Source organism: Pantherophis guttatus, chromosome 7, assembly GCF_059756535.1.
Source record: "Pantherophis guttatus breed Tessera chromosome 7, ASM5975653v1, whole genome shotgun sequence".
NCBI lineage: Eukaryota > Metazoa > Chordata > Lepidosauria > Squamata > Colubridae > Pantherophis > Pantherophis guttatus.
In genome coordinates, this window is record NC_142069.1 from 82011585 (window position 1) to 82034882 (window position 23298).

Sequence of the window (23298 nt, forward strand, 5' to 3'; positions counted from 1 at the left end):
GGGAAAATAACCTACCCAAAGGTCACAAAAGACATGGATTGACCTTGGATGTGATAAGCTAGACATCACTGATGAATTAATAAGAACATACTGTACTTTGTTTATAGAATAGCTGAAGTTTCCTAATATTCTTCAATGATACCTCAGGTGGAGCCATCTCTGTTGGAATCAGTCATGAGTGGTTGTTAGTTGTTGGTACTGTATATTATTCATTTGCGTCATTCTATTTTTGTTCTTTTAAAGTTCGCTGGTCATTAACTGAATAAATACTATAGATTGATTGATCTGAGTGATTAAAGTGGATCATGAGGTCTTGGCATATGACAGAGTTATCAAAGAATTACATGCGGTTAAAATATTTAAAATTCCTGGAGAGAGAAAAGGCATGGTCAGAGTAGCAAAGGAGGGCTGGGTCAGGGAGGGAGGGAATTCACTAACAGAACTGAGTAATAGAAATACAAGTAGTCCTCAACGTACGACCACAACCAAGCCCAACATTTCTGTTGCTAAGCTCTCCTCCCACTCAGAAGGTTGAGAGTTCAATTCTAGGTAGAGGCAGATGTTTCTTTCTTAGGGCGCAAAAGAAAAAAAATATCTGCTGCAAACTCCACATAGGCGTCAGGCAGGGCATCCGGCCACTAAATGCTCAGCTCCGTCCAGTTGATCCCCATTCAACCCCAAATTAAAGGATTACAGAGTCGTAAAAACAAAAGTGTAGAAAACTGTACAGGTAGTCCTTGACTTACAACAGGGGTGGGCAACTATGGCCCTTTTATGACTTATGGACTTCAACTCCCAGAATTCCTGAACCAGCCATGTTAGCTCAGGAATTCTGGGAATTGAAGTCCACAAGTCATAAAAGGGCCATAGTCGGCCACCTCTGACTTAACAATCTTTTTTTTTTTTTTTTTTTTGTGACCGTTCAAAGTTACAACATGAAAAAAGTGACTTTTTGACCATTTTTCACATAGGACCATTGCAGCATCCCTGCCCGGAGGGGGGGGAGGGGAGGGGAGAAGGGGGTATCACATGATCAAAATTTAGATCTTTGGCAACTGGCTCATTTGTCACGGTTACAGTGTGCCAGGGTCATGTGATCCCCTTTTGCAGCCTTCTGTCAAGCAAAGTCAATGGGGAAGCCAGATTCATTTAACAACCATATTGCTAATTTAACAACTGCAGTGATTCATTTAACAGCAATGGCAAGAAAGGTCATAAAATGGGGCAAAACTCACTTAACAACTATCTCATTTAGCAACAGAAACGTGGAACAGTCAGGAGGACTACCCATACAGTATGTGTCTTTCTTTAATTATGAGTGGGAATGAAGAATGCATTAAAATTATCAGTGCTTTGCCACTATCCATAAAAGAAGCGCTTTTTTTTTGCTAATTTTCAGCTCTTATCTGGATTACCCTAGCAATCTTTTAAGTCACCATATCTCAACCTTAGCAGCTTGGAAGATGTGGGACTTCAACTCCTAGAGTTCTGAGAATTGAAATCCACACATCTTAAAGTTGCCAAGGTTGAGAAACATTGTTTTCAAGGACCTTACCACGTAGGCAGATAATATTTGGACATTTTTTTATTTATTTCTCATCCTTTGGTTCTTGGCGATGTCCTTAATTAGCCTCTGTTTCTTTCCTATCCTTTCTAGGTCTTCTTAGTGGGCAGATGTCTCCTACCAACATTAAACTGGAAAAACTTGATTCTCAGCAAGTACTACAGCTGTGTCTCCGGTACCAGGACCACCTCCACCAGTGCGCAGAAGCTGTGGCCTTTGACCAGAATGCTTTAGTCAAGCGGATTAAAGAGGTGCGACCATGTTGAATCTGGAGAGGGTTTTTTTTTTCCTGTAGATACAGCTATGAAGTACGGAAGGATTCACACACAAACCACTGCACTCACTGAACTGGCTTGCATGCTTCGTGTGTTGTTCCAAACACAAAACAAAAACATTTGGGGCAGGCGCACTGGTACTGGGGGGGGGGGAATCGAAGGGGGAGAAATCTAAGGACATCAGCAGCAGTAACTCGGGAGAACAAGGAAAAGATAGATACTGTAAATTTTGAGGAGTTTCTGCTCCCCTGAAAAATTTCTTTAATTAAAAATTTAATGAAAAGAAGGACTAGGGGGTGACAGGATAGCAGTGTTCTGATACCTCAGATGTTGCCACAAAGAAGAGAGAATCAAGCTATTCCAAAGCACTTGAAGGCAGGAAAAAGAAGCAATGGATGGAAAGTACCGATAATCAAGGAGAGAAGCAACTTAGAACTAAGGAGAAATTTCCTGGCAGCTAGAACAATGAATCAGTGGAACGACTTGCCTCCAGAGGTTGTGAATGCTCCAACACTGGAAGTTTTAAGAAGAGGTTGGACAACCATTTGTCTGAAGTGGTGTAGGGTTTCCTGCCTAGGCAGGAGGTTGGACTAGGTTGTTTTCAGGCCGTTCTTTCGGACCATTTTCAGGCCTTTTTCAGGCTGTTTTCTGGGCCATTTTTAGGATAGTTCTCCGGACCAAAAACGGCCTGAAAACAGCCCAGAAAGTGGCCCCCCAAATGGCCAAAAATGACCAAAAGACAGGTAGGTGCACGCCAGCCAACTGGTGTTCGGGTTTCCAATGCTCCAGTGCGTGTACATGCATGCACATGCATTCATATTCCGGTTTGGGCACTCAGTGGCGCCATCACTGACATAGGTCATTGTCAGTTAGCACGGCCACTGAGCATATGGAGAATGCATGTCTCGTGGATGGCGTTTATGATTAGGTGACTTGTTTCCCTCCAACGTGTTGGACTGCAGTTTTATGATCCTCTGCCATAATGATTTTTGGGCACCAGGTGGAGGAAAGTTGACTGGTTGTTAAACCATTGAGTGAATTACAGGAAGTAATTTAGCGACCGTTCGAAGTTACAGCGGCCCTGGAAAAAGTGACTGATGACCATTTTTCACACTTATGACTGTTGCAGCATCCCCATGGTCACGTGATTTACATCCAGTTGCTTGACAACTGGCTCACATTTATGACGGTTGCAGTGTGTCCTGGAAGGGGGGTGTCACGTCATCCCCTTTTGCGACCTTCTGATGAGCAAAGTCAATGGGGGAACCGGATTCACTGAACAACCATATTACTAATTTAACAACTGCAGCAATTTCCTTATCAAAGCTGGGAAAAAAGGTCATAAAATGGGGAAAAACTCACTTAACCAATTTCTCACATAGCAACATAAATTTTGGGCTCAAGTTGAGGACTAGCTGTACTAGAAAATGCACATTACTAGAAAGATGAAATCATAGACCTAAACTGAACATCAATTTAAAATGTGTGTGTGTGTGTTTCCTTTTAAAAGGATGTCTGAACATTTAAATCAGGGGTCTTCAAACTTGGCAGCTTTAAGACTTGTGGACTTCAACTCAAAGCATAGCTGGCTGGAGAACACTGAGAGTTGGAAGTCCACAAGTCTTAAAGCTGCCAAGTTTGAAGACCCCTGATTTAAATGCTAATTTCTTTATCTGGTTGCTTAAGCTTTTTGTAGTTTTCCACGCCAGAACAACTTTAAGTCATTTCTTGTGTCACTGTTTAAACTGTAGGTATATCTGCGAGACGACCGTAGCTCTTTTATGGCACAACTCTTAACTGAAAAGAGGTGAATGCTTGCTTTTAGAAAATCCTTAAAAAAAAAAAATCAGCAGAAAGTGAAGCAGCTAATTGTACAACGGTACCTTAGACGCTGGTGACTCAGAGTATTTGCATCATAGTGTCACAATATGCGTGATGTTAATTGTGGCTTGTAAGAATGTCCACGATTCTCTACAGAACCTCCAGGAGGAACTGGGCAATACGAATATAAGGTCACGTAGCTTGAGAAAATGCAGTCTTTCTCTCTTTTTTCCTTAGTGATGAAATCCCAGAATGGCTGCCCCAATCTACTGCTCACAAAATAATATGCACTGTGTATGTTTGGTGGAGGTGCGAAGGGGAAAGAATCTGGAATAGGGAAGAATTTTCCTTCCTTCCTTTCTTCCTTCTCTCCCTCCCTCTTCTTTCATTTCTCTTCCTTCACCTTCTCATATTCCTTCCTTCCTTCTTTCCTCTTCTTTCCCATCCCATAATTCTCATTTCCTGCCTGCCTGCCTTTCCTCCCTCTCTCTTCTTTCCTTTCCCATAATTCTCCTTCTCCCTTCCTTCCTTCCTTCCTTCCTTGAAAATACGTACCGTATTTTTCAGAGTATAAGATGCACCGGAGTATAAAACGCACCTACCTTTTTTGTTTTGTTTTTTTTATTTTTTAGACAAACAAACATACAATGTATTTTCTTTGAACAGAGTATTTGGCCAATTCACAAATTTAAACAATGTTTAGTCATTTCAATTAAATTTACAATTTCTATATTTCCTTTTTGCCATATTTATTCATCATCTATTTTTTTTTAAAACCAATATTACCCTTCATCCTCATCTCTAATCTTAATCAAATTCAATTTTCCCTTCTATTCTATATTATACCCCTTCCCATTGTCATCTGTTTTTATATCCATCCTCACATTGGTTAATTATGTAATATTACAATTGTTTAATACAAATTCAACATTTTAATATAAATCAATGTTATATAACTATCTTTTTTGTATATTAATCAATATGAACATGAATATTCCAATAATTTCCATCAATCCAATTTCTTACAAATCAATTAATTATATTTACCAATAATAATAAACCAAATAATTTCCCCCATATATTCCTCCAAACCACAACTTAACCATTTCTGCTTTCAACACAATATACAATTATAGTATCTCAATTATTACAATTCCCTAGTTAAATAGAGCTTTCCCCTTATGTTACTCATTTTCACATCTTAAACTCTCCCAAGAACCCAAATAGTTTTGCCCATATAATCCTCCAAATCACAACTTAATCATTTCTACTTTCATCACAATATATAATTAAAAATATTTCAATGTTACAATTTCCCTAATTAAATTTAAAAATGTTCTAGCTGTTATCCAAGCTAGAACTTAATCCTTTTTACTTTCACCATCATATACGATTAAAGGTATTTCAATTGTTACAGTTTATACTTATTCATATTTCTAAAAAAAAATTAAAAAAATAAAAACTTATCATTGTCTAGATTTCAAAATTACAAAGACAAATATTCCAATTATTATTCATTTCATTTTTATAATCATGATTTTCCATTTATTTCTTACAACTATTCATATTTCAATTCTAAATATGTATAACATCTTTCTCTTTCATTTCTTTTTCTCCCTTCCCATTTTTATTTTTGCCTTTTTCTTTCTTCTTTTTTTCTTTTGTGTTTTAAAATCTTGAACTCTCCTCTTTTGCCCTAAATTTCCCATTGTTTGCACCTACCTTTTTTGGTGAGAAAAAGAAATCTCCCTCTGCCTCTGCCTAATTTTGCGATATTGCAGCAAACAGCCTGCTTTACTTTCATTTTCGTTTTCAGCATAGCTTGATTAGCACAAGGAAAAAAAAATCTGCTCCAGCAAATTTACTTCTTTGCAGCAAGCAGCAGAGCCCTGCCCAAAACAGCTGAGAGCAAATCCGCTGAGAGTCAGGAGGCTGATCCAATCAATCTGTGCTAATTAGGATGTGCTGAAGCTGAAAGGAGCTGTTTTTTCTTGCTGTTGGCTTGCAAGGAGGTAACTGCTGCGAGGCACAGGCCAAAGGGTGGGGGCCAGTGGATGGTCGGGGCTACATTCGGTGTCTAAGACGCACCTAAATTTTCATGGCCTTTTAGGGGGGGAAAGATACGTCTTATACTCCGAAAAATACGGTACTTTCGCTAAAATTCTTCCATTTGGTGCCTTGTGAGCCAAGTTGTTCTGAACTGTCTCTCTTCAGGGGGGAAAAAATAAATCCTCCGCCAGTTCACTGGATAAACGTGATTAATGTAAATAAACAAAAAGCCCAAGTCTGCAAAAATAAACAATAAATGCAGTTTACACAAACTTTCTAAGTTTGAAACAAAGTAATTCACGTCAAGTTCACTTGTATCCACTGAGCTTGATTTCTAAAATCGTCAAGAAGGTACATTGTATGGAAAAAAAAGAAAACCAGAGCAAGAAGAGAAGGAAGACAGTTCTTGATAAATTGCGTACTTGGGAGCAAAACAAGGATTAGTCATCCTGATGTGCTGGAATAAGCCCAGCATTCGCTTTAATGATAAATGATCACTATATATAACAGCTTTCCAGCTGTGTCTGCATCTAGGATTTCTGAGGATGACTAATATGCTGTTATTATCGGAAGCAGAGAAGCTGGAAAATTATAGGCTTATAATACTAGAGTATAGAAAATATATAATGTCTCTCTATGCTCTATCCAATTTTCTCTTGGAAAATTGCTTCCTATTTTTTTCTCCTGGAGAACCCAGCTCTTCCAGAGTTCATGAAAAGCAATATGTCGGGCTACAATAAGAGAGGAGGTTTATCTTTTTGGAAGGGGGATGAACTTTCAGAGATCAGATTTGATGTAGCTCCAAACAAAAGAGATCCAAGCTTATTTAATGGACACCAGAGAGATCCGGCATAAAAATCCAGTGAGAACATTGATTTTTTTATTTATTTATTTATTTAATTAATTAATTAATTAATTAATTAATTAATTAATTTTTATACTGCCCCCTCTCCCGAAGGACTCGGGGCGGTGAACAGCCAAGATTAAAAAACATACAATATAAACATTAAAATACATTTAAAACAAAATTAAATCCAAAGTGGTTCCCCAATTTAAAACGCCTTACCCATAACCCTACAATTAAAACAAATTTAAAATTTCCACATTAAAATTGATTGATTGATTGATTGATTCGATTTATATGCCGCCCTTCTCCAGAGACTCAGGGCGGCTTACAATGCGTTAAGCAATAGCCTTCATATTTTTGTATATACCTGTTTAGTAAGGCTTTCGGACCCCCCTAAGCGGTGTTCTTTTTTATACAAAGTCAGCTTATTGCCCCCACAAACCGGGTCCTCATTTTACCTACCTCGAAAGGATGGAAGGCTGAGTCAACCTTGAACATTGACAGCAAAGATGCAGAAAAAAAAGATCTAGAATTTTTTTTTTTTTTTTAAAAAGGTAGGGTGTGAGCGAACATCATTGAGTTGACTTGATTCCAGAGGAAGTGGAGTGCATCTCTTTTTCAAAATGAATTTTGGAGGAGGAATTCAGAGTGGAGATGGCATTAAAATAATGGCCAATGCAGTCTCAGCCCAGCCGGAATATAGTCCAGATCATCCCCTAAAAAGTGATAGTGCAATGGTTAGAATGCAGTATTGCAGGCTAACTTTGCCAACTGCCAGCAGTTCGATCCTGATAGGCTGAAGGTTGACTCAGCCTTCTAGCTTTCCAAGGTTGGTAAAATGAGGACCTGGATTGTTGGGAGCAATATGCCGAATCTGTAAACCGCTTAGAGAGGGTTGTAAAGCACTGTGAAGTGGTATACAAGTATAAGTGCTATTGTTAAAATGGGAAAGTTGCAGAAAGTTATTCATCACTGACTAGTGCTGATGATCTTACGTACTTTGGGCAATGAGGCGTTTGCAAAAAAACAACCAAGCACCAGGAATCCCTCTTTTCAACCTCGAACTATAAAAATTCTCCTTTATCAGTTATTCAACACTTATGGGTCTAAGGATGGCCTTTCGAGAAGGGGATGGACCTCTTTCAAGACAGGCGCCACCACCCCATCCTGCAGAGAGGCATTATTTGTGTGAAGAAGACACAACACCTTTTTGTTTAATAAGTGGACAACATTTCGGTCAATTCCATAGTATTTCATTGCGGTAATTTTGCTTCCCTTCTCAGCAAATGATAAGAAATTGATCGCATTTCCTATATGCGTTAGTTTATGAAGTAGTTCATGAACCTCTGAGTGTTACGTATGCAATATTGTTGTTGTTAGTTGCAAAGTCGTGTCCGGCCCATTGCGACCCCATGGTTCCTCCAGGCCTTCCTGTTCTCTACCATCCTCGAGTCCATTTAAGCTCATGCCAACTGCTTCAGTGACTCCATCCAGCCACCTCGTTCTCTGCCGTCCCCTTCTTCTTTTGCCCTCAATCGTTCCCTGCATTAGGCTCTTCTCCAGTGAGTTTTTCCTTCTCATTAGGTGGCCAAAATATTTGAGTTTCATCTTCAGGATCTGGCCTTCTAAAGAGCAGTCAGGGTTGATCTCCTCTAGGACTGACCGGTTGGATCGCCTTGCAGTCCAAAGGACCTATGAAATATATGTTCACTCTTTTTTGTTGGACATCTCCTGATATGGATATTTGCATTGCAGTAATCCAGGAAACACACCTGGTAGAGAAGGTGCATCGCAAGGTGAGTTCATTTGATTCCTGGGGTTGAAAAAGTGCTTATTATGAGTTACGCAGAATTTTTTCTTGTGAAAGAAGTCGCAAACCCTTCCACGGGTAAGGAAATAGGTACAGTACAATGCAAGATAGTCCTCACTGTATTGTGTCGGGCTTTATTTATAGAGTTGCTAAATAGTATAGGACATTGAGTAAAAGAAATGTGATCTAATGTGCTTTGCACACGAGACAGATGGTTTTGTTTGCAATCGTAAGCCCTCTGCTCATTGGAGGCTGGCTGATGGTTCGTGAGCAGCAAAGTATGACTTCATAAGGTTTGGGGGTGAGATTGTTTGCCGATTGCCACAGTTTTAAATAGCAGAAGCAGAAATTGGGTCTGCTTTGAGTTTGTTATAAATGTCAAACAGCTGAACCTCTGGATTGGATTTGTATTTTTGAAAGGGTTTTAAGATAAATGTTGAGAGACAATAAATCATTAGCTTTCTCTGCTTCCAGCTCTTTTGGGAGAATCAGTTTGGAAAGGCTAATGCGGATTAGATCAGATTATACATATGTTGAGGACATCGTGAAATTAATTATCGTTAATACTCAGTTTTTAAAATAGTCCAGGTACATAAAGATTGTCCTCAAATGTGCTTTTTTGAGAGGCAACTGGACTTTCTTGTTTTTCTTTGAAGACGTTTCGCTTCTCATCCAAGAAGCTTCTTCAACTCTGACAGGATGGTGGAGAATGGAAGGATTTATACTCCTTGCAGACAGCTGGTCATTTGCATCCTTTCAGAGAGTCTTTGAGGTCACTTGGAGGTTTATCTGTGTCCTCAAGGTCACCTGAGTAGTGCAAATGGGTGTGGAGAGCCTTCTTGGAACTGCTGAAAGGACTGTGCAGTAGATTGGAGATAGATGATGTCATATCCCTCCCTCTCTGTTGAGAAAGGGCTGTTCAATTTTGATATAGATGGCACCTTTGACTCCTCTTTCAAACCAGTGGTCGTCTCTGTCCAAAATGTGGACTTTGCTGTCTTCAAAAGAGTGGCCTTTGTCTTTTAAATGCAGATGGACTGCTGAATCTTGTCCTGATGGGTTTGTTCTCCTATGTTGTGTCATGTGTTTATGAAGTGGTTGTTTTGTTTCTCCAATGTACAGATCTGCACATGGCTCACTGCATTGTACTGCATTATACCATGTTGCTTAGTTTGTGTCTGGATGTTTTATCCTTGGAGTGGACAAGCTTTTGCCCTAGTGTATTCTTGGGTTTAAAGTATGTAGGTATGTTGTGTTGGCTGAAGATCCTCGTAAGCTACATTAAGACGGTTTATTGTGAATATTTCTGCCAGTGGGGCATTTACTGAAATATGAAGCAAGTTTATTGAAGAGTTGCAAAGGGTATGATTCTGAAGAATTCAGACCCCAAGGCGGATTTGTTTGTATTGGTTTGCAGTATTGTCAATTTAATTAGTGTTGAAAAAATAGCAGGTAAACCCTTTTTCCAAGAGAGCACAATGGATATAGCTTGCCACACTGAGAGGTTTGCTAATAAAAAAAATAATAAAAATTTGATCACTAATAAATAAGTTACTTAGAGTACTAATGGCAATAACTAAATACTGGGAAAAACAAAGGTAGGAAAATTTATTTATTTACTTATGAGAGTTATACCAGTGCCCATCTTGTAGCACATAAGTGTAGGTAGCTTGCCAAAAAAAATAAAAAAGCCAAGAAAACCAGGCCCCTGACCCACAATCGCCAATCTATCATACAATCCTCGGGTCTAAACTCTCCTTGATGCTATTGTTCCTTAGAAATTAAATAGCAGAAACATAGTCCCGGCAAACCTCTTTAATTCATACATCTGTAAATTACTTTCATTTACAATCCGCAGGGCTTGATAAACAGTCTTTTAGAGGAAGGTTATCAACACCCACCTATCTCACGTGGAACGCTGCCAAATAGCTAATTTCGAGACGCAAGGCAACGCCAAACTTGGCACAGAGTCACAAACAGAAGTTTCAAATCTTGAAACGGCCAAATGAACTAATTGTTTCCTGCAAAAGCTCACGTCCCATTCGCTTCACTTTTATGTCTTATGGGATGGGCCAATCATCTCCAAGCTTTACTCCCAAGTCGACCCTGTTTCTTTAATCGTTCCTGTCTCCTGGCAGCTCTGCACATGTGCACACTGGGAATAGGCTCACGCTTTTCTTCTGCCTCGCTGATGTCAGGCTCCAGAGACTCCGGAGGCAGCAAGGAACTACCAGATGGCCTTGGCCCCCTCTCTGCCTCCGACTCAGAGCCCTCATCCGAACCTTCTCCAGACTCCAGGACTGGCCCACGTTCCTCCCTAACCTCCTCACAGTCCAAATCTGCTGGCCGCTGGCGGGCCACAACAGCTACCCCTGGGGGAAAACCAACTGTTTATGACTTTCTGTCTGAGGCGAAGGGGTTTGGAAGAAAATTTTCTGGTAAAATTAGAATTGATTGCAAATTGGAAGTGTGCAGAGGTGGTATTCAGCCGGTTTGGGCGAACCAGTAGTTCGGGCGAACCGGTAGCGGAAATCACGGATGGGCTCTCCCCCCCCCCCGGCTCTATGCTGCCCTATTTAGGCACATATTTGAGACCGGGCACATGCGCGGAAGGCACACACGCAAGCAAAGCAAATGCGCGGAAGGCCGGGCGCATGCCCAGTGGTGCATGCTCACATTGGCGAACCGGTAGTTAAATTATGTGAATCCCGCCTCTGGAAGTCTGGGCTGAGGAAGATTAAATAGGATAGTTGTTCAGAAAACAGTACTTTTTTTTATAGCAACAGCTAGAAAATTCTGCTAGTGAAAGGAAGCTTTGATTAATTGGTGGATCATGTGCTATCAAGTCATTTTATACTCCCTAGGGAATCACATAGATATAGAAAGGAAAGTTAAACCACCTTTTATTGAGTAAATTGATGGCCTCGGTTCTTCGTTACACATGTAATGACATATCCGTTGCCTTTTTTTTTTCCCCCCACTTAAAAATAAAGCCCATAATTTTGGTTAGCAATTTTCAAACTGCGAGCAACAAAAGTTAAAAAGATCAGAGGATCTCGGCTCATCAGTTCACCGGAAAGATTGCTTATTGGATCTAGTCTTATTTTTATGCTCAAACAAACCTCTGCAGGGCAGGTGGGCTCTTTGCCTAATGAGGCTACGTTCAAGTATTTTTGTTGTCAAGAGTTGCCTATTCTTTGGCGAGGCCGCCGGTTTCATCTCCTTGGGGTCAAGCCCTGCTTTCCAGATAGCTTTACATGGAACTGTTGTATTTTGGCATGCCCCAAACAATGATTTATATTGGAATTTCATGCTCTTAAAGTGGTATTTTTCAAACTTGACACTTTGATGGGTTGACTCCAACTCCCCAAATATCCCTAAAGGAATTTGCTCTAGAGCCGTGATAGTGAACCTATGCCACGCGTTCCAGAGGTGGCACACCGCAGAGCCCTCTCTGTGGGCACATGTGCCCATCGCCAACTGCTCTTCTGATTTCCGGTGTGCACATGAGTGCCAGCTAGCTGGTCTTTGCGAGTGCTGGAGTGCTGAAAACGCCCCCCAAAATGGTCAAAAAACAGGCCGTTTTCGGGCCGTTTTCTGGGCCATTTTCAGGCTGTTTTTAGGCCATTTTTAGGGTTGTTTTCAGGCTGTTTTTTGGCTGTTGTGGGAGAGGTTTTCAGGCCGAAAAACGGCCCTAAAAACAGCTGAAAAATGGCCTGGAAACAGACCCAAAAACAGGCATGCGCGTGCCGGTTTCTACGCCGGCCAGCTGGTCTTCGGGTTTCCGGTGCTCCAGCACGCGCGCATGCACTTGCGTTCCAGTTTGGGCGCTTGGTGCCAGAAAGGTTTGCCATCACTGCTCTAGAGGTCTCTAAAAAGGATACTTTTGAGGTAGGCCTTTATGGCTCCAATCATAATGTAGTCTCTGGATTACTGGAAGTTGCAAAATGTAGGCCTGAATAAGGTTACTTGGAAGTTTTTAAATTGTCTTTGGAAGCAGGACTGTTTATTGGGATTTTAGGAGAAAGTTGTTCTGTCTTCCAGCTGCTTCATAGAGATCCAACTCAACACGATATGTATTTAAATACATATTGTTTCAATACATACAATATGTAATTAAAAATATGTTCTAGGATCAAGTAAAAGTAAGAAATGGTTTCCTGTGAAGGAAAGATTGCATTTTCCACTTTTAAAAGTTTAGGATATAATATTTTTGCCTTTTGGGTTTCATCTTTTTTTTTTTTTTTTTACAAAAGAAGCATTAAATTATATTTTAAGGCACAAAAGTGAGCAAAACATTTTTGCTGCCACCTCCTCCATTCCTAAATGACTGAAAAGATCTCTGTTCCAAAGAACTTAGAATTTATTTATTTATTTATTTATTTATTTATTCAATTTATATCCTGCCCTTCTCCTAGTGGACTCAGGGCGGTGCACAGAATGAGTGAAAGGAAGGGGAAAGGTAGCAAATTGAGAGCAAATTTGTATGCGTCGATAATCCTTACCCTTATCCTTCTTCGAGTGGCTTTTTAAAAAGTTATTGTTTCCTGATTGCTTATTTGTTCCCTATGACTATCATTAAGTGTTGTACCTTATGATTCTTGACGAATGTCTCTTTTCTTTGTATGTACACTGAGAGCGGATGCACCAAGACAAATTCCTTGTGTGTCCAATCACACTTGGCCAATAAAGAATTCTATTCTATTCTATTCTTGGATACCACAGAGACATTCAGCAAGGGGAATGCTTTTGTTTGTTTGTTTAAATGACAAGCAGAGCTGCCCATCTTATCCACCGTAGCCCAGGCTGTTTCAGTCATAAAACAATAAAACGGATAAAACCAAATTAAAAACTCGCTACTTCTCCAAACAACTCATCTCTCACCTTGTAAGGGCTGGCTGATTCTCAGATGAGAGAGTTTTACAAAGGACCACTGCTGAGAAAGCACACACTGCCTAAGTCCCACAGGACGGCAACGTTTAAGGCAGGGGTCAGCAATCTGCGGCTCTGGAGCCGCATGTGGCTCTTTTACCCCTCTGCTGTGGCTCCCTTTCACTCAAACTATACATCACAACCACCAATGCGTGACACCCGCTGGCACACGGTTTATTGAGTTTTTTAACCCCCGGTAGGCCAACCATAGATAAATCCAAGAAAATAACAGTTTCAGAAGAAAAGAGAACATTTAATTCGACTACATATGCTAGTTTTGTGTCCGCTCAATAAATAGCCAGACACGGGAAGGGTTTTGTGGCTCCCGGTGTTTTTTTTTTTTTTTTCTGTGGGAAAGGAGTCCAAATGGCTCTTTGAGTGTTTAAGGTTGCAGACCCCTGGTTGAAGGGAAAGGATCTGGAGTGTGCCCAGCCTATTTGACCTGGTGGAACAGGCAAATCTCGGGTAGAGGCCACCCCATAGATAAAGTGCCTCCTGCCATTTAGGGCGTTAAAGGTGATGCTACCTTGAATTGCACCTGGAGCGTAAGTAGAAGCCAGTGGAATTCATGCAGCAGTGATGTTAACATGGGCAAACTCTGGTAGCTTTCAGAACTGGTGGTAGTTTCTGGATAGTCTTTGTGGTCATCCCCATGTAGGCAGGGATAGGATCTCCTCATGATGATGGTGATTGCCAATATGACCTCTCACAATCCTCCCAGAGTCCTTTTGTCAGGGTTAAGAGTTAGGGTCGCCATACAAACTGTTGGAAGAAAGAAACTCTTTTTCATACCGAAAAGGGAATATTAATAATCCATGTCTGGCCGTGGTGGCAGCACAATGGTTAGAGTGCAGTATTGCAGGCTAATTCTGCCCATTGCCAGGAGTTCGATCCTGACCGGCTCAGGGTTGGCTCAGCCTTCTATCCTTCCGAGATCGGCAAAACGAGGACCCCGGTTTTAGGGGCGGGGTAATAAGCTGACTCTGTGAACCGCTTAAGAGAAGGCTGTCAAGCACTGTGAAGCGGTACATAAGTCGAAGTGCTAAGCGCTGTTTCTCTTGTCGTTTATTTTTACAGATGGATCTTTCGGTAGAAACGTTGTACACTTTAATGCAAGAGCGCCAGAAAAGGTACGCCAAGTATGCTGAGCAGATCCAGAAAGTCAACGAGATGTCCGCCATCCTCCGGCGTGTCCAGATGGGCATTGACCTAACTGTCCCACTGATGGAGAGGCTGAACAGCCTGCTGCCCGAGAACGAGCGGCTGGAACCTTTTTGTATGAAACCGGACAGGGAGCTCAAGTTATAGCTTCCGTCCGGCCATCTATTCTCAGGCTTGACTGCAGGACCATGCTTGAAAGCTTCAGGCTCAGGGTGAGTAGAAGACTCTCCAGGGACGGATGGAGAGTGCAGCTGCTTAGAAGGACATGCATTTGACTACTTTCACAGTTTTTGCCGGCTTGCTTATCACTGTTGTCACCAAGCAGAGTGTTTTTAATCAAGCCGAGATCTCTGTCTTCCCTTCCGTCTACAGTGGTTTTTAACCCTTTATTTCTAGGACACCGTGTGACCCCCAGGGACAAGTTGGTGTCCAAGGAAGATGTTTTAAAAACCATTGTTGAGGGCATATGGTCAGTTCATACAGAATCCGGAGCAAACCTCTTCGGTTTCACTGTGCCCTGCCTTGTAAACGTTAGCATCCCCAGCATTCCCTGGCTTTTCGAGCAAAGATTGCAGGTAGTGGACAAATGGACTTTCAGGAGTCTTTGTTCATCAGCTGCCATCCCATCTTATTGAGTAATTCCTAATAAAGATCTATTTAAAAAAAAACAAACATTGGTTTCCCATATGACACTTTGAAAACCCATTTTCCTTTTTTTAATTGGGTTGAAGAGTCTAATTCAGGGGTTAGCAACTGCAGCTCCGGAGCTGAATGCAGCTCTTTAGGCCCTCTGCTGTGGCTCCCTGTCAGGTGATCCCACCACTGGCTGGTCCCGCCCCTCGCCTTCCCCTCCCAGTCACTCCTTGCCTGGCCTGAGAAGGTAAGGGCAATGGTGGAGGATGGAGAAGCGGCCAGTGCAGAGACAGAGGGATACAGAGAGAGGAGGAGAGAGAGAGAGACATAGAGAGATGCAGAGAGAGAGGGAGAGCGGGGGGGAGGGAGGGAGGGAGGGGAGAGAGAGATATGTCAAAAGGATTTTGTGGTTCCTGGTGTTTTTTAACAACTGGTTCTCTGCCCTAATGACCGGCTGGGTAGGTGTGGCTAGGGGAGGTCATGTGACTGGTGGAATTGAGTGACATCGAGTTGGCCACGCCCACCCAGGTTTTGTGGCTCCCGGTGTTTTCTTTTCTGTGGGAAACGGGTCCAAATGGCTCTTTGAGTATTTAAGGTTGCAGACCCCTGGTCTAATTAAACCCATTAGCAGGACATTTAGGAAAGAAAGGCCGAATTTGTCTTACCAGAAAGATTTTAGGTTCCTTGTCATGATGTGTAGCTTTTTGCAGTTTATAGTGAAACCTCTAAAGCCCGAAGGAGCCTTGTTCACCTCGCTTGCATAACACAACGCAGCTTGTGTGGGACGAGTTTCCTTTTTGTGGTCTAGTGGACTCCCCTTCCCATGCAATTTGGTTGTGCGCTTAAATTACTTCTTCGTTTATGGGGCCGTTAAATGCGTGACTACTTGAGTTACGGCAGTGTCACAGCTATGCAGTTCAGGCCTCCCCTGCCAAAGGGACCGGTCAGGTTGCCTTGTCTTTTGCTCCCGTTTCCTCAGAAACTTTCTGAATCCATGCGGTCTCCTTGAGTTGCCAGGATTGCTAATAGAAATCTGTTTTATAAGAAATAGGAGCGATTTTAAATTCGTGGCCAAAGGAAGTTGGAAAAGTGCTACGCCAGGGAATTCTTACTTTATTTACATTATTCTTATGGCAATTGGAGGGGTCTCCCCCACCCTCCAAGATAATTCATGGGCAGAGCCTGCCCTGGGTATTCCCTTTCTCTTTCTTCCTCTGCACTTTTATCTGTGTTGGTGATATTTTTTTCCAGTATTAAAGCTAAAACTGCATGTGCACTGGAAACGTGTATCAGAATAGCCTATATTTAAAATTGGCATGTTTTATTTATTTATTTATAGATAGATAGATAGATAGATAGATAGATAGATAGATAGATAGATAGATGCCGCCCTTCTCCAGAGACTCAGGGAGGCTTACAATGCGTTAAGCAATAGCCTTCATACGTTTTGTATATACCTGCTTAGTAGGGCTTTCGGGGCCCCCCCTAAGCGGTGTTCTTTTTTATACAAAGTCAGCTTATTGTCCCCACAATCCAGGTCCTCATTTTACCTACCTCGAAAGGATGGAAGGCTGAGTCAACCTTTTTAATTAAAGTTAACCTTTTTAAAGTTTTAATCAGGGGTGGGCTTCAAAAATTTTAGCAAGGGGTTCTCTGCCCGGTTGCTGGATGGCCATGGTGGACGTGGCCTAGTCGGCCTCCTGTGCCACAGCAGGGGGATGTTTTTGCCCTCCCCGGGCTCCGGAGGCTTTACTCGAGCCTCCGGGAGGGTGAAAACGGCCTCCCCAGGCTCCGGAGGCCCTCTGGAGGCTGGAAACGAATTTCCTGTAGGCCTGTTTTTCACCCTCCCTGAGCCTCCACGCATGTCCTGCACTTACCTACATCCAGAATGGGCCGTGTGGGGACTCTTAAGAGGGGAGGGGAGGGGTGGGTGGGGCCAGCTAGGAGTGGGATTTGGGGGTTCTCTGAACTGCACAGAATCTTGGCTAGAGGTTCTCCCGAACCCCTACGAACCCCCAGCAGCCCACCCCTGGTTTTAATCATACCTTAGTGGCTCTGTCACAAAAGGAGTGGATTTCCCCATTTTTATATTTATTGTAACCTGTCCTTCTCAGATATTCATCCCAATCGATGTACTGGTCTGGCTTGGAAAAATACCGTGCTTGAATTCATCTCTATCATCAATTGGAGGAATGCTATCTTCCATTTCTATGTTTTGTTTTCTCCGTCACAAAGACGATCAGATTTTGGTGCTGGCCAATGAGGATACCCTTACCTCCCAGTCTCAGGAGACAAGCACATAGAGTCAGTTTTGCATTTTGTCTGAGGAAAGAACATTTAAGTGGGGGAACAGCCTCTGGACTAGAGATTAAATCACTGGCAGATTCTATGGAGATTCTCAGTCCATCCAGGTCAAGGTTGTCCCAAAGGTGCTTTTTCAAGAGGCAACTGGACTTTGTGGTTTTTCTTTGAAGACGTTTCGCTTCTCATCCAAGAAGCTTCTTCAGCTCTACTGCAGTTTCTTGGATGAGAAGCGAAACGTCTTCAAAGAAAAACCACAAAGTCCAGTTGCCCCTTGAAAAAGCACCTTTGGGATAACATTGGCACAGGGGTCTCCAACCATGGCAACCTTGGCAAACCTGGCTGGGGAATTCTAGGAGTTGAAGCCCTCCAGGCTTAAAGTTGCCAAGGTTGGAGACCCCTGCATTGGCAGATTCCAAGCCATCGGGCATGTTTCCTTTGCCATCTTTTAATACAATTATTACTTCAATAAGATATGGACACCCAGATTCTCATGCTCAAAAGACGAATGTCTGCACGGGGAAATGAAACATATCATCACTGTCTTAATGATTTAATAAGCCCCTTCCCCTGCCCAGACATCCTCCCACCCAACAACAAGAAAACCCCTCACCAGGACAGTGCTCTCAAGCCCAGGTCAGATTTGGCTTGATTCGATGCTGCCTAGAATTCCCAGAGACCATGGAGTTTGCCCATGGTTGGGAATCAGATAGGGGAAGTCCAAACCTGACCACCCATAGATGTTCGTGGAAGAAACACAATTCCTTCCATAGGTAGAAACATTTAAGTTTCCTTGGCAATAACATGGAGAAGGGAATGCATGGAAATAAAAAACAAAGGCGCAGAATGCCCTCTCAAGGAATTGAATCCAGGGTAAACATCGCTGTTTTCTTCCAAGGTGATTAAAAGAATTACGGTGATCTCCTGCCCCAACACTGTTCCACATGCAGACTGGAAACTGATTGGAGGATATCGCTATGGGGAATCTCGTCTTCTTGCCGTCATCCGGCTTTCAGCTGACTACCAAGCTTTTCCTTCCACAAGTTTTGGGGCTGACCGTTTTGGACGTTTGATAGCGTGCCACGTTTTTTCCCCCCCCTTTCTTCTTTTTCGTTTTATGTATATAAAAAAAAGAACAGTTTGCTTTTCTAGTGTGGTGCAATTTTTTTTTTTTTCATTTGAAATCGTTTTGATAACTTGTCGTATTGTTATTGGGAACTCCTCTGAGAGCCCTGTTTAAAACTGTAGCAGATGCATATTTAATAAACATTACACGATGTTGCTTACAGAAGAGGCATTTTAATGGAAAAGAATTAGCTGTAATTCTGAAAGCCCCTAACTCCTGGCTGCTCTTCGCTGAGAAATGTTCAGGTTCGATTGATTTCTTTCCAGAACCTAAACCATCTTTTATTAAAAAGGATTACATATTAAATGCAATAAAACTGCATTCATATTTTATTGTATAACAACTCTAGTCAAGAATTAACAGGCAAGAGCATACCTCAAGTTGATTTGTTGGGCATTAACACACCAAAGATACATTTAGAAAAACATACTTGTTAGAAGTTCATGCTTCTAACAAAAATGTGGATCACCTAAACTGGTTATATATCCTTTGGTGGCAGTATAATAAACAGCTAGTTTTCTTCTAGCAGAATATTGTTACACCCGTTTTCTTATTTTGTAAATTCAACCTCAGTTGCTCAATACAAACTCACTCCATAGTTCTTGTCAATAAAATTCCCTATAGCCATTTTAAAGGATGAAAAACAATTTTTTAAATGTTACATTTCCTATTCCAAGCCAAATTTTCACAAAGCCACGATATATCTGATTTATGCTAAGACGCTGGCTCTTAACTGGGCTTGCTACAGATAAATTTGGGACTGGCAAGAGTTTTGGAAAGGCTAATTCAACCCCCCTGGAACAATCCTTATGCATAAATTACTCTTAGGTGTTCAATGAGTCACTAACTTTGGAATGCAGAAACTCTTGGATGTGGCTGAAGCTTTGATTGCTGAGTTCCTTTGGCACACAAGGCAGTCCTGAGCCAGAGAGAAAGAGAGATAGAAAGCAGGGATGTACAAACTCCTAGGCAGGAAGAGAAATCTCATATGTGGACTTGTGTGCTACTTCCATTTACTCAGTGCAATATGCGTCCTCTAGCATTGAATCAGTCTGGAATGTTCCTCATCATGATCAATTAACAGCTATATCTTGATAGAGGCATATCCCGGATTCCTAAAAACATACCTTGCGTTATTCCAAATTGGGCATAAAAAAACAAACTGCTAGATGGGGTTCCTTAGGAATATTTTAAGTGTACCAAAAGGGGGTTAATTTGAGATCTTAAATACAGAATAGGGAAGGTAGGATGGCATTTAAGTAGTTTTCTTGAAAATTCTGCAGAAGATGCTTTGGGTATGATATGTATTTTCCTTTGTTGAAAATACAGTGTTTTCATCGTTCGTTTGGGGTTTTTTTTGCCTTGCATTGAATTTCCTTCTCTGAACAGTGTATGATCATTACTTGACACATTTGTTAATAAACATGCAAAATATAGATAACCGGATACAGCATCTGCCTTCTTTCTTTCGGGTGATCTCTGCTTTCGTGCTGCCAGAGAACGACACTGCCGAGATGGTCCAGGCAGGGCTTGGAAGTCTTCTAGCCTCGTTTCCCATATTTCCCTCCCCCCCCCTCAACTTTTCACTCCTAAACTAGTGTTTCCTCAGTGAACTAGAGCCGAGCTCCTGTGTCCTCCCTAGAGATGCTAAGGGGTATTTCCACCGTGATGATCTACCCTGTTTCCCCCAAAATAAGACATCCCCTGATAATAAGCCCCATCAGGCTTTTGAGTACATGGCAATAAGACCAAGCGCTTATTTCAGGGTTCAAAAAAATATAAGACAGGGTCTTATTTTCGGGGAAACACGGTATATATGATAAATTAAGTAAGCGCAGATGATTCACTGGGGAAATCATGCTGTCGGTTGATATTACAGCTCTCTTAAATGGAAATATTACAGGGAAAGAAGCCTGTACACGAGAGAAGATAATTCAACCAACAAATACATGTAATAGAGCAGTGTTTCTCAACCTTGGAAGCTTGAAGATGGGTGGACTTCAACTCCCAGAATCCCCCAGCCAGCACTGCTGGCTGGGGGATTCTGGGAGTTGAAGTCCACTCATCTTCAAGCTACCAAGGTTGAGAAATACTGTAATAGAGAAATCACAGAGTGGTAAACTAAAGAGAGAAAAGTTTGCAATTGATCTGTGTCGCCGTTGAAGAGCTTTTTTTTTACATAATTTAACAATTTCCTGATTAGGGGAGTTAAGCTTGGATTAAAAAAATTTCCCTGGTCATTGATCACGCTAGTTCTCAGTTGTCTCTTTGCCATCAGCCAAACAGAACCAGCAAAAGGTTGGGCTGCGTTGTTGATAATGACTTTTCCTCATGTAGAACACCCTGTTCTGTACGGTTAATTTGAGGGACGAATTCAACACCAGTGTCATTAAGATGCAGGCTACCTGCTCCAGGAGTCCACAAATTACAGCAGCTGAATGAAGATTCAGGGGGGAATTTCAATATGGAAAATTGAGGAGAGAATATGCCTCCACCCCAAAATAGGTAGTCCTTGAATTTACGATTTACAATTGAGCCCAACCTTTCCACGGCTAAGCAAGACAGCTGTTAAGTGAGTTTTGCCCCATTTTTACAACCTTTCTTGCCACAGCTGTTAAATGAATCACTGCAGTTGTTAAGAGTTGGTAACACTTAAGGTGAATTTTAATCACGTGACCAAAAAGAGCCACAATTCACTTTTTCCAGTGCTATTATAACTTCGAATGGTCCCTAAATGAACGTCGACGAAAGGCATTTCCCCCTTTAGATTTTGGTTATACGAAGAGAAATACGGCAGTGGTACTGCTATTCCCTATTTTCAGCATACAACATCTTGCGTATCATTTGGAATCAGGGTGGATAAAAATCAATGATTTTTTTAAAAAAATCAAAAAAATCAGATTTTTTTGATTTAAATCGGATTTTTTTGATTTTATCGAATTTATTTTAATAAAACACTTTTGGAGTAAAAATCTACCGTAAGATAGTTTTCTATTTAAGATACAGAAATAATTTAGTTTATTCAGCATGAAATGGAGCTTAGTTATGTAGCATGAGGCTGTATATTCTGCAACACTGGGACCATCGGTGAGTCAACAGTGGGTCAAAGGAGTAGCAGAGATGACAGTTGCGCTTTAAAAATGATGATTTAAATCGAGTTGATTTAAATCAAGCCTTTTTACTAGTGATTTAAATCATGATTTAAATTGTGATTTAAATCAACTCGATTTAAATCAAATCCACCCTGTTTGGAATTGTTGAGAGGATTTTCTTTTTTTTTTTTTTACAGTTGACATCGGTAGAAAAAAATGGATGCTTAAAAACGGGGTGGAGGGAAAAAAAGAGAGCCCCTGCCGTTGCAGTCTTTTGACAGTATCCTCTTCACCCCTGTATCTGTTTTATTTTTTTTATTATTGTGTTTAAATTCTGCCCTTTCGTATTCTGTATTCTTCTGTAAATGAGTCACAGGCCCGTCCTCCTGCATGGATTTTCGGAGGAGCAAGCGGAGTTATCTCCTCTCAAGAACAAATGCCACAAGAGAAACTCTGCATTAGGGTGTTTCATCTGCTTTGTGTGTGTGTAGAACAGCAGAGAACCACTCTGTACCAAACAGTACCATGTTTCCCTGAAAATAAGACCCCGTCTTATATTTTTTTGAACCCTGAAATAAGCGCTTGGCCTTATTGCCATGCGCTCAAAAGCTCAATTGGGCTTATTATCAGGGGATGTCTTATTTTGGGGGGAAACAGGGTACTACTATTTTGAGTGGTACGTTTTGAAGTTCAAGGTGGTAAATGGTACTACCTATTTTAGATACAACTTACTCCTGTTGCTCATGCTTTACCTCCCACCTGCACTGATTGGAACTGTGGAATGGAATCTCTCTGATGCATCACTAACAAACACACACACAAACACACATATCCCAACAACCCAAGAGCAACCAAAATGTCATCTCCTTCTTTTTGCGTTCCTGCTTGACTGGGGTACGTGTCTGGGGCCCAGAAATGGAATCATGCTTTGTGAGCGTGGATCATGGAAATTGTTGGGCACTTCCTGGGTAACTATCCTTGGTAGATGGGTCCGGAGGATGTAAGTTTCCTAGACACAGTTCAGGCATCTGCATAACAGCACATACCAAGGTCTCATTTTTTTTAAAAAAATTTGATTTATATGCCGCCCTTCTCCGGAGACTCAGAGCGGCTTACAATGCACTAAGCAATAGCCTTCATCCTTTTGTATATTTATACAAAGTCAGCTTATTGCTCCCACAAACTGGGTCCTCATTTCACCTACCTTAGAAAGGATGGAAGGCTGAGTCAACCTTGAGCCTGGCGAGATTCGAACCTGCAGTAATTGCAGGCAGTTGGTCTTAATAACAGGGTGCTTTAGACCACTGTACTACCAAAGCTACAGGCAGCAGGCATATTTGTATACCTTGAATATAAAAGACACCAATTGAGACATAAAACATAAAAATGTGCATGTGGAACAGCTGGCAGTCTACAGCGTAATAATCCTCATCAAGATTAAGCAACACAACCAGAACCTGAAAAGGTCTGCTTGCTTGTCTCATTTTGAGATGCTGACTAGGCAATTTAAAGAATTTAAAGAATTTAAATTTAAAGAAGACTGTCTACTAAGTTGGCATTCTTACAGTGATTATGCAAATAGCGCGTGTCTTAAAGTAGGGGTCTCCAACCTTGGCAACTTTAAGACTTGTGGACTTCAACTCTTAGAGTTCCTCAGCCAACTTTGCTGGCTGAGGAACTCTGGGAG

At 41.5% G+C, this 23298-nt stretch overlaps 1 protein-coding gene across 5 annotated transcripts in view; it reads left to right on the plus strand.

Annotated features, from left to right (window-relative positions):
• The window catches only part of BORCS5 (BLOC-1 related complex subunit 5), a 36939-nt gene extending 16974 nt beyond the window's left edge, over positions 1–19965 (plus strand). For 3 of the 5 annotated variants that reach the window (XM_034440376.3, XM_034440378.3, XM_034440377.3), the window contains exons 3-5: positions 1658–1815; positions 14376–14671; positions 18292–19965. In XM_034440376.3, coding sequence (XP_034296267.1) covers positions 1658–1815; positions 14376–14606 — 389 coding nt within the window. In that variant the 3' untranslated portion in view covers positions 14607–14671; positions 18292–19965. Of the gene's footprint in view, positions 1–1657; positions 1816–14375; positions 14672–17206 lie in introns of all 5 variants that reach the window. The other 2 variants (XM_087873306.1, XM_087873307.1) reach the window with 2 other exon arrangements.
• Positions 19966–23298: the final 3333 nt, after the last annotated feature.